Source organism: Danio rerio, chromosome 25 (genome assembly GCF_049306965.1).
Source record: "Danio rerio strain Tuebingen ecotype United States chromosome 25, GRCz12tu, whole genome shotgun sequence".
Lineage (NCBI taxonomy): Eukaryota > Metazoa > Chordata > Actinopteri > Cypriniformes > Danionidae > Danio > Danio rerio.
This window is the reverse complement of record NC_133200.1, coordinates 12,339,028-12,351,718: the sequence shown is the minus strand read 5'-3', so window position 1 is coordinate 12,351,718 and position 12,691 is coordinate 12,339,028. Positions and strand designations below refer to the sequence as shown.

Below are 12,691 nucleotides of genomic sequence, written 5' to 3'. Positions count from 1 at the left end.
AAGGCTTTCTCCAGAAGAAAAAATATTATCAAACATACTGTGAAAATTTCCTTGCTCTGATAGCATCATTCAATTTCAACTGTATATCAACTGTGAGTAAAATACACTTTTTAAAATAAAAAATCAACCTTCATATGGCCAATAATATATATTTTAGTTAAATATATTTTATTTTTATTAATAATTTTTAATGTATCAATATTCTGTGATTGTTGCAATAATAAAAAAAAGATCTTTCATGTTCTGGTTGCCGACATAGTGTCAATTCAGCGTGTCCCTGTGAAAGATCCATTATGACGCATTAAAGGCACTTAATGGGCTTAATTTCTTTTATTAATTATAAATTATTAACAATCGAAATGTTTCCCATGCGACTGATTCGAGGATCTAATGAAAAAAATGCTTTAGCCGAAACGAAGAAAAGCTTACCTGGGTTCATCCATGTCAAAAACAACCTTGTTGATCATGTCCTCAGGACAAATGACACGCTTGAGGTCTTCAAAAACTTTCTTTCTGAAATGCAAAATAATAATATAATATAATATAATATAATATAATATAATATAATATAATATAATATAATATAATATAATATAATATAATATAATATAATATGACTTTTTTTGGAGTCAAACAATCCATAAAATGTAATACATAAAAAAAATAAAATAAAACTATGTGGTTGCCAATATTTTACCATTGAAATATGGCAAAAACTGTATAATTATAATTTTCTAAAATTTACAATAAACTACTGTATATCATTAATTTATAGTATTTCACACACGTGTTTGAAAGTACTAACACTACACATCATTAGGGGGAGTACTGTTAACCAGGTTATTTATTTTTACTGTAGCAGTTTTAAAGTTTGTAACCACTGAAATTATTCATTTTTAGGGTGAAATATTTCATTTCAGCAGGGGTTACTCATTGTGTCAGTAAGATTAGCCAGAACATTCTTCTAAAATATAGAATACAGAAAAGCCTGTGAGTAAATAATGAGATTTCATTTTGAGCAAATCTCTCAGCTATTACTTTTACATGTATGAAACAGTCTGATAAAATAATAATAATAATATGCAGTCATCACTCTCGATGCTGTTTCCATGATGCCTTTTCCAAACCAAACCTATAGTGCTTCATCTTTTTGCCCTGTATGATGCTAACTAGCTAATTTTCTAGGTTCTTTGTCGCAATGAAACAACAACATTATAAGGCATTTATCCTAATGTGAAAAAGGAAAATGCAAAAAAATAATAAATGTATAATAAAATATGTGGACAATCCAATTCTGAGAGCAAATTTCAGGTGATAATGAGATTGAATGAATAAACCCAAAATAAAGTTTACAGTCCATTGTGGCCAACAATAAACACACAACACTCTCATCAAGATGTTGATTTCATGGAATGAGCTATAAAACAGGACATAAACATGCTCTCTATCCTTTAAATGTTCAAGACACCCTTGAGTTCTTTTTAAAGATTTTTTTTTTTTTTTATCAGATTTGTGTTTGTTGAGCATCAGTTAGATCAAGACAACGTTAGCACCTGTCAACCGTAGTGAAAACTGGATCATTTACAGCTTTTGTCAGCTAATTTCATCTTCCGAGTTTAAACTAATTTTTGGGGCAGGAACAAAATTGGTGACACAGCACGAACCTGCTAGTGAAGTGATGACACGTAGGTTTCTCATTATTATTCATAGAGGAGTTTTTTTTTTTAACCTATGAAAAGAGCCGGCTTCTTAATTATTCAGAAGAGCATGTGCTTTCCGAAGGCAAGGCAGACCTGCCAAGCTGAGAGACCCAATGACTGTGTGAGACCGCGTCAGCAGATGGCAAGGGGCGTATGTGTTTGTTTCCATGAGCCACAGGGTCTGTAGCATGTTTTTCCCTGCAATATTGTCAAGGCCAATACAGCAAAGCTGTTGGTTTGCAGCAAGCATTTTTGTCAGGAGAGCTGTATGAGAATCAGAGAATGGCGGATTTTGTCTTTTATCAGTTAAATTTGTCACCATTCAGACACATCGCCTATACCCATGCTGCTGTGTTCACATATGTTTAAAATCCTCCAGATTAACGGCAGGGCTAATGGTTGGAATAGATAGAGCAATAGACCTGCTGTGCTGCTATCCACTGTGCCTGCATTCAGACCCAGGCATTGAGGAGGAGAGAAGTCCTCATCATTTATAATGTTTATATAAACACGATAATCTTTATAATGATATAAGAAATTGTGGTAATGTTTTTATAAAATTACAAATAAATCAGTTAAATTAAACTACTTGCTGTTTATTTATTAGCATATTAACTTTGTAAACTATAAATTCGTGTGTCTCCTCACAGTTTGTCTCATTTTGTGAGCCAACTGACAACAGCTGTCCGCTCTCCTCTTTTTACCTGCAGGCCATGCCCACTTATCCCTCTGCTCACAGCACTCCACTCCCATTTCTGAGCATTTTTTGAAAAATTTCTGAGGTAAACTTGAACCGAAAGAGGGAAAGGGGGAGTGGGGTGGGGTTATGGCCCTTTAATAGGCATAAACTGTAAAAGAAAAAAATATATATTGCTGCTATTTTTTTTTTTTTATTGACTCAAAATAACTTCTACAGTCATGTCAACTTACATCAGTCAAACTGACTAAAAATATTTATTTTTATTTTTTTATTTACTTATTTTTAAAGCATTTGAATAATTTGAATAAACTGCAAATGTTTCAAACTTAATAGGCAAAAATAGGAAACAAATTTGTAGTAAAACTGTAATTATGTCTTTCATATTTAACTGAAAATAATGCTATTTTATTATGTAAAAATGATGTCTAGTGAAAATAACTGGAACAACAAATAAGATTTTATGCAAAAGGCAAGAGTTTACGGCTAAACAGAAGTTGCTGGCATGTTCCAAGCATGATTTAACACATCACTAACATCTTTTACCATTACTAGCATGTTCATACATTGCTAGAATGTACTTTTATGTAGCAAGCTAGCAAAGCATACATGTAAAGCATCAGAAAAACATGTAAGCATGTTTAAAGGAGTTGCTTAAATAACCAAGCAAGTAGTAGTTGCTAACATCATTGAAGATGTCACTAACATCCTTTAGCAAACAGCTAACATAATTCAACATGTTTATAGCATGGTTTAGCCCAACTTTAGCAATTATCTTAGCAGTTTATTAAAGCGTGTTAGTGATGTCATGTTATATTTCATCTCTAACACATTAGGCAAGTGACTAGCATGTAGCAGGTATCAAGTAGGTAGCAGATAGGAGGTAACATGTAGCACTAGCACATTTAGCAAAAACACTATTAAACGAAATCTAAAATGGCTGCTGTCCTTTATTAATGTCAAAAGGGTGCAGTGTAGGTCTATAAGATAAACATTGTAACGATCCATTTTCTTGCAAATACTATCAAAATGATGTCTCAGACATATTTTGAAGATTAAATGGCTAACATATAGCATTTTAGGATGTCAATTTAACTGCAAATCAAGTTTATCAACTGTCAATTGTGAAGATAAAGTCATATGTGGTGTTAGGTTCTTTCTAAATGTGACACTTTCTTTGAAAATATAAAAAAACAAAAGTAACTTTGTACTGAAATGACACCAGTAGAAGCCATATAAACTTATCTTGCCCGTGAGGAAACACAATAAAGTACAGAAATGTCTGAAATAAATGTCTATTTCCTTTAATCTCTCCCTTGCACATTGAAGAAAGTTTTTAGCAAAAACAAGTTTTCCGAAGGGGGCTACCATAATTAGATATAGATTTAAGGGCTTTTCCTCACTAGAAAAGAGTCTTTCGGTATGCGTACTGAAAAGAGAGAGAGAAAAAAAAGCAGCCAGCGAGAGCAGAAAGACTCACTTAAGGCAAAAGAGTTTAAGTAAGAGAGGAATATTTTAATGGATTTCATTTCTACTTACAGTGAGTTTAATGAGTTGGTGCCGATGTTTACAATCATTTGCATACGGCAATGTATAAGTAACGATGGAAAATAAGTCTTAAATTGCATCCATGTATTCTGATTTAGAGACAAATCAGCTTATAAATGAAGTCTAATATTTGCATTGTTCTTCTAGCAATCGCAGCAAGCAAACATAACAGAAGCAAGTAAAAAGCTTGGAAATTGCTGCTATTTGGAATAGAGTTCATGCAAAAAACTCAAGACAGAAAGTAAAATATGAATTAAGGCATCTTCTGGGAGGTTTCGTAAAAGTGTCTTTATGGAATCAAACGGCTTTCTGATGTTTTTTTCAGGGATGCTTGTCATAGTCTATAATGGCACAGTTTTTACGAGCAACAAAACTCTAGAGTAATTCCCCTCCGCCGTTCCCCAGATGTCTCTCAAAGTGTCTGTCTCTTTAAATCCCTTAATACCCAATATTAAACATGATCACAAGTGAGCGGAGAGCTGCTTGATGTTCAATAAGGATTGTTTTTGCAACACGGCGTTCAGATTTGATTATAAGAATGATGCAGTGAAATGCTTTTGATTGCTTCACAAACAGCAGGGTAAATACTGCTAGACAAAAATAAAATGCCACTAAATAATAATAATAAAACAACAACAATAATAATAATAATAATAATAATAATAATAATAATAATAAAATAATAATAATAATATTAACAATTAGTAATTTGTGAATTCTGAGACTGAATCAATGTGATGTAATTTGGGGGCGTTAAGTCCACAGCTTTTTTTTGCAAGTAGCTAACATCTTTTAATTACCATGGTATGTTTTAATGTTGTTAGAACATTAACATACAGTATTACTAGCATGTTTAAACATGTTGTTAGCATGTTTAAAATGTTTAAAATGTGAATAGCATGATGTATGTTGCTAACAGATTTTAACTTACATTAGCATGTTGTTTGTAAGTTGTGAACATGAATAAGCATACCATTAGCATGAATTGTTGTATAATTATTAGCATGATGATAGCACAAGTAGCACAAATAGCTAGCATGTTTTATTTATAGTGGTGTGGTTTAATGTTGTTAGAACATTAACATACAGTATTACTAGCATGTTTAAACATGTTGTTAGCATTTTTATAATGTTCTTGGCATGTTTATAATGTTTCAGCTAACATTAGCATGTTGCTAGTAAGTTGTGAACATGAATTAGCATTCCATTAGCACGAGTTGTTGTACAATTATCAGCAGGATAATATCACAAGTAGCTAGCATGTTTTAATTATGGTGGTGTGTTTTAATGTTAACATATAGTATTACTAGCATGTTTAAGCATGTTGTTAGCTTCTTTAAAATTTTCATAATGTGTTTAAAATGTAGATTGCATGGTTCAGTATGTTGCTAACAAGTTTTAGCTAACAATAGCATGTTGATAGTAAGTTGTAAAAAAATTAGCATGCCATTAGCATGAATTGCTGTATAATTAATAGAATGATAATAGCAAAAGTAGCTAGCATGTTTGAATTATAGTGGTTTGTTTTAATGTTGTTAGCACATTAAAATACAGCATTACATGCATGTTTAAACATGTTTTTGGCATGTTTAAAATGTTGTTAGAACATTAACATATAGCATTACTAGCACATTTAAACATGTCAACATGTTTAAATTGCTCTTAGCTTAATTGAAACATAGATAGCATGATTTAGTTTGTTGCTAACAAGTTTTAGCTAACATTCGCGTTGCTAGTAAGTTGTGAACATAAATTACCATTCCATTAGCATTAATTGTATAATTATCAGCATAATAATAGCACAAGTAGCTAGCATGTTTGAATTATAGTGTTGTGATTTAATGTTAATAGCACATTAACATACAGTATTGTTAGCATTTTTAAACATGTTGTTAGCATGTTTAAATTGTTCTTAGCATGTAAAATGTAAATACCATGATTCAGTATGTTTTTAATGCTTTTTAGCTAGCAATAACATGTTGCTAGCAAGTTTTGAACATGAATTAGCATTTCATTAGCATGAATTGTATAATTATAAGCATGATAATAGCACAATTACCTGGCATATTTTAATTAAAGTGGTTTACTTTAATTTTGTCAGCACATTAACAAATAGTATTAGTAGCATGTTTAAACATGTTGTTAGCATGTTCATAATGTTTTTATTATGTTTAGAATGTAGATAGCATTATTCAGTATGTTGCTAAGTTTTAGCTAACATTGTCATTTTTTCTAGTAATTTGTGAACATGAATTAACATGCCAATAACATGTATTGTTGTAAAATAATTAGCATGATGATAGCACAAGTAGCTAGCATGTTTTGAATACATTGGTGTGTTCAAATGTTATTACATTAACATATAGTATCACTAACATGTTTAAACATGTTGTTAGCATGTTAATAATGTTTTAGCGTGTTTTAAATGTAGATAGCAAGGTGTAGTATGTTGCTAACAAGTTTTAGCTAACATTAGCATATTTGTTGTGAACATGAATTAGCATGTCATTAGCATGAATTGTATAATTATTAGCATGAAAATAGCATAAGTAGCAGGTTTAAATTATAGTGGTTTATTTTATTGTTGTTAGCACATTAATATACAGCATTGCTAGCATGTTTAAAATGTAAATAGCGTGATTCAGTATGTTGCTAACAAGTTTTAGCTAACATTAGCATGTTGCTAGTAAGTTGTTAACATCAAATAGCATGAATTGTTGTATAACTATTATTATTAGCATGAATCATCAAGTACAATTTTAATTTTCTATTGTTTTGAAGGAAAAATTGGACAAAATAATACAGATAGCATTTAGTATAGACAGTTGTGATAAAGATTTGTCTACTCACCTTTGCACATGTGGTGGTCTTTTAGCCATGGGTTCTTGCTCTTGTGGAGGCAAGTGACCCCAAAAGTCAGGAAAGGCTAGGATAGAGTATCCAGCAATTGACTTGGTATCAGCTGCGGTGGCCGCATAGAGACGTGGATCATGGTTGGGAATGGATGTTCCATACTTCTCTAGAAGACGATCCACCATGCTGGACTGGCCTTCTTGTCCTTTCCTCGAGCAGCCAAAATAGTGTTTATGGAAGTCGTTTGTCTTGAAGTGGTTTTCTCGAATGGACGGTGATGCAGAATTTCTGTGGTCATTCAGCTTGTAGTTCGATTCACCTTCCAGAATGCTGTCATCGTCTGAGCTTTCATCGACCTCAGAGCTGGAGTCTAAATCCTAGAAAACATAATTGGCTCATTGTTATATTGCTTTTCTACCAGGATTAGTGCTCATCTAGGGTGGATTTATTTTAGAAGTTTTACTGAAGTCAGAGGCAAGAGCCTTGTGGTTACATGTTGACAAACCTGATCTCAGAAAACATAACTGTTTCACGTATTTACAGAAAAGAGGCTAATTCGTACAAATTCAGATGATTTTATTCATACAAAAAGTTATGTTTTTCAAAAGAAGGCATAGACCCCTAACCCTACTGCTCATTGAGGGTTGAGAAAATTGTACTAGAATGTACAAATGAGATCGTACAAATAAATATGAATTGGCCAGTAAATCAACAAATTACGAATTGCTATGAGATTGTGTTGATTGTGAGATTGCGCCAACACTATTACTGCATATGACTATAGTGCCATTCCTGGCTTGTGGTCCTTTGCCAATATTTCCTTGCAGCCTAGTTCTATATAGGGTACTATATAGGGTACTGTCACCAGTTCCAATGGACATAGCTTCTCCATAGGGGGTGGTGCCAGAGCTGGAGCCAATAAGCCGAAAATTTGTACTCACTCAGAATAGGCTTGTGCCTCATTGAAAGAGAGAGGAACCTACAACACTACCATATATATATATATATATATATATATATATATATATATATATATATATATATATATATATATATATATATATATATATATATATATTATTATTATTATTATTTTTATTTTTTTTTTTTACAGTGGTTTGTAGTGGTAGTTCCTCCTACTGATTTCAAAGGTTTCCTTGACCAAGACCTAGAAGGTTTGGAGCTCTTCCAGAAAAAAAGAGAGGACATGTGACCTATTGCTTATAGAGTTAGACTTGTGATCTAAAGATCACAGGTTCAAGTCCTGATACCAACAGGGATTGTTAATTGTAAATCCTTGGACAGTCTATTGCTGTTTGCTAAGTCTACATGTAAATTTAAATGCAATTACAAGGACCTGGGCACTGGCTCAAAGTTGAAAAGCAAAGTCTTGTTCCACATTTCCACCAAAATAATTATTTTGAGAATGTAGACACTCTAACTTTTTTGTCACTTTACAAAGACGATACTGATAGAAATGCAGGGTCATTCCTAATTACAGCCTTTGACTCAAGTAAAATTAAATAAAAAACTGTGAACAGCTTTTCCAATGAGGCCAGTGCCATAGCTGGTGCTCAGAATGAGTGCTTTCATGCAGGGCAGTTGGCCTAAAGGCTGGTTTTATACTTTTGCATAGAGCAGTGGTTCTCAAACTGTGGTACGTGTACCACTAGTGGTACGCAGGCTTCCTTCTAGTGGTACGCGGAGGAATAAAATATGTCATGTATATGCTACATATTTCAAAATTTAGCAAAAATTATGTATATAATATGCCATATATGACATATAGCCTGTATTTCTGAGGTAATCTGCCACGTTTTTTTTAACTGTGCAGAGTTGTAGCTGCTTTACTGGGCCTATACGCTACTTTATTTCAATACTGCTCATTTTGGTGGTACTTGGGGAGACAATTTTTTTCTGGGGTGGTACTTAATGAAAAAAATTCGAGAACCACTGGCATAGTGTATTTGCCATGACCCATGGCATTTGCCTTGCACATAGTCCTGCATTTATACTTTTGCATGCTGTTTGTGTTGCACTGCAATAAAATTCTGAAACACTAGCTGGCAGTAGGTTTTTATGTTCCTCTTTGTCAAATTTCTTCACGGATGCTTTTTTTTCTCTAAATGCTACCTTAATGTACAAGAAGCTAAAACTTGCTCATTCAGAACGCGAGAACCGGTGGAAGTGCAACGATTTTAATCATAAGGGAAACACAAAACAACTTTTATGGTACTTGACACTACTGATAGGAATTCGGTTCATTTTACTGACTCGGATCTTTGAGTCTCATTCATCAAGATGAACGAATCTTTTTTCGAGTCATTTTGTTCATTTGGTTCAATTTGCCAAAATATTATCAAAATGTTACAAATTGCTTCCAAACACATCTACAGTCAATTCTTTTTCCAGCTCGAAACACGTATGATTGGCCCGTGAGGAACAAGTGACTTAGACCCGATAGAGGACTCGAGAGATGAACGGTTCAATTCTTTTTCCGGCTCTAAAAGTGTATGATTAGCCCATGAGGAACGAATGACTCAGACCCGATAGAGGACTCGAGAGATGAACAGATCAAAACTTTTTCCAGCTCTAAACGCGTATGATTGGCTCGTGATGAACGAGTGACTCAGACCCAATAGAGAACTCGAGAGGTGAGCGGATCAATTCTTTTTCCGGCTCTAAATGCATATCATTGGCTTCTGCCAATGTGATGAAGAATTGAATTTAACGATACCTGCACAAATGAGCGCACGCGCGGATGAACGAATCACTCCCTGAGAGGACTCGTAGTTCCCGAGTCATACTGAAGATTCGTTCAAAATAATTGAATCGTTCATGAACGACCTATCACTACCTGACACTTATACACATTGGGCTCACGGCTCTCAGCACTGCCCACACTCATCACCATTACTACGCCGACCTATCACAGAGCTTGTGCTATTTGTCGTTGCAACTTGTAGTTACATTTTTTGAAAAGTTCGCTTCAGTAGGCATTGTCGGCAGCGACAGGTGAAGGTGCAAACCACACACAAGTATAAATCAGCATTAATGCTGAGAAAGTCAGGCCTATTACTCAGTTTGCAGGTTCAGGTTCCAGCAGCAGGAGTTAGGGCGAGAGTTAAGTGAACCAACAGCACTCTCCTCTACCTTCAAAACCACAACTGAGGTGCAGGATACAGTAACTACCTCCTAATTACTCCCTCAGTTGCTGCAGTGAATGGTTGCCCAGTGTGTTGGGTGTGTGCATTTTCTGATGGGTTAATGCAGGGGTGTCAGACTCCCTAGCTCTGCACAGTTTTGCTTTAACCCTAATTAAACACACCTGATCAAACTAATTGAGTTCTTCAGGCTTGTTTAAAACCTGCAGCAAAGTCTTTTAAAGCAGGATTGGAACTAAACTCTGCAGGGCTGTGGCCCTCGAGGAGCTGAGTTTGACACCCCTGGGTTAATGGAAAGCTCAAATTCTGTGTATGAATTACCATGCTTGGCCACCATGTCACTCACTTTTGAAAGTGACGACTAGCATGGTTTTGGGGCTCATCCAGAATAAGGATCTGGGCACTGGCTCAAGGTGCTTTCAGAATATACACCAGCTCCAGCCCCTATGAAAAAGTATATGCTTGTACCCACATCAGCAACTATTAAATCAGAAGTATAAGAGGAAAAGGGGCAAAAAAAAGAGACAACGAAAGATTACAGTAAACATCCCTCACAAGATATCCTGTTTCCCTCTGGCACCACAAATGGTAGCACAGAATAACAACCAAAAATAAACTCTGAAGGAAATAAAAGCATTTTGAGAGACTATTGAGGGAGAAGGCCGACAAAAAAAGGATGAGAAATTGTTTTGAGAAAGCAGTCCAAAGTGGTGCACATCACTTCCAGCTTTCTATTCACTTCAAAAGGGGGATACTGACAGCAAATAGGGTCGTCCAATTACAGTCTTTGACAGGCATAAAATGAACTGTATCAAAATAGCCAAGGGCCCTGGCTGCTTTTAGAGCAACCAAATAACAATTTAAGCTCACGCCTTGTACATTTCCATAAATTTAGCAGGAAAAGGCCTGTGGTCCTATTCCAAGGCTCATCCCAAAGGGGGATGTGAAATGTCCAAGTAGCACGACAGACATGATGTGCTGACGGTGAGAAATTTCTGCAGACATCGTGGCAATAAAAGCCTCCATCATCTGCGTTCACTCCCTATGGAAGGTCTTTGATGCCGAATGGCGTTCCACGTGCTTCCAAAGGTCCTCTCTGATCTTTGGTGCAGTGCACATAAACTGTATACCATCAAAGTGAATTTGTTAGATACAAAACTTTAGTACTGCATCCTCTGCTCTTTCATTGCATTTAAATTTCACTCTTTTCCCTCTTCCTCTCACTCCTAAAAATATGTGTAAGCACAAAGACGCCACAACTTCCATGAATACCAATAGCTGGGGATGCATTAATATAAATGAAACCTTGCTGTATGAAAACGTCTCGGGTTTGAGGCTGTATATTGCATCTCTGGGGGCTCGCTTTGTCATATTCGTTTTTCGAAACCACGAATAACAACACTAAAACAATGTAGCGGCGCTGAGATGTTTTTTCAAAGACTTATTTTAATCACGAACTTGAAACAGACATGAACAACGGGCTTTTTGATGAGCTCAGGGAGTGGGACTCTGGGAAAGTGTGCTCAGTTGTTCTTACAAGTGGGTGAGAGGGAAAAAAAAGCAGCGATTCAACTCACACAGGGAACAAACAAATCTGTTTGAGGTCAATTCAATTACGCAATTCACCAAGCATTAAGAGCTATTCATGCCTGACGTTGTGGAAATGGCACATAAAATAATGGAGAAATTAAGTGTGACACATTTGTGGAAATTTTCCACCACTGTCAAAGCCAATCCAGAATAAAAATTACAGGATAATAAGTTTGTAAATAAGAAGAAATCTGACTTGAGTTGACACATTTACTGTAACTTAGGCAAGACTTTTCAAGTTACTAAATCTACAATCAAATAAATAAAGAAAAGATAATATCCAGCTAGAAACTTTCCAAGAAAAGAACTTTAAAACTCAACAAACATTTAAGCTAAACTACATCTAATATAATGCGCTGTTGTTATCCATACCTCGACTAACTATGGCAGTTCACAAAACAAAAACACTTATGCGTGTCAAATCTTTAGCTTAGTCAGCAGGGAAACCAGGAGTCATGCAGAACTGAAATCATCTCAACTCCAGGCAGTACTGTACAGTATCACACAAAAGAGCTGGAGATCAAAAAGAAACATGTTATCCTAAGGCAAGTCCTCGAGGGAAAAGACCCTCTGTTACCCTCCCTCTGAGAGCCCAAGCTCTTGTGCCAATCTCACTCTCCCGGGCTCATGTTTTAATGCCTTTATCTAGGCTGGGAGATTTCTGACAGCTCTGCAGTTTTACCTGCAGGTTCTTTAACGTGATGTTGTGAATTTAACGCCTTTAATCGTGGCCTTTTGTTTTTGACCGGACTATTACAGGTGGAGCATTGGTGCCATGCAAGATTAATAGCGGGGAACTGATTGGCATGGACATCCTGCTGTAAATTCTTTTCATCCTGGTATTTTGCGCAGCATGCATAATGCGTAGATGTGATTACAAGCCCCTGCGTCCAATCGTGGCACAGCGTTGCCAGATAACACTGGAGTTTAATGATAATAGGAGAGATGTATTAAAGATGTGTATGGAGGAGGGGGAGAGGAAGGACGGTTTGCGTGACGGGTTTGATGGGTTATTGAGTTGAAAGTGAAAGACAATCAAAATTACATAATGAATATTGAAATTTATTCAAATTTTGTAATCAATTTCTCTTTTTTTTACATTAACCGCTAGATGTGTTATATTGGTTAAATGGAGGGAC

General features: G+C 35.3%; 1 protein-coding gene across 50 annotated transcripts in view; it reads right to left on the bottom strand.

Moving 5' to 3' along the window:
- Window positions 1–12,691, bottom strand: part of agbl1 (AGBL carboxypeptidase 1) — a 395,646-nt gene that overhangs the window by 175,675 nt on the left and 207,280 nt on the right. For all 50 annotated transcript variants that reach the window (XR_012400282.1, XR_012400287.1, XR_012400283.1 and 47 more), the window contains 2 exons: window positions 6,796–7,175; window positions 430–513 (listed from right to left, as the gene is read on the bottom strand). Coding sequence is in view for 43 of the 50 variants with exons in the window: in XM_073942875.1 (XP_073798976.1) it covers window positions 430–513; window positions 6,796–7,175 (464 nt within the window). In the remaining 7 variants the exon portion in view is untranslated. The remainder of the gene's footprint in view (window positions 1–429; window positions 514–6,795; window positions 7,176–12,691) is intronic.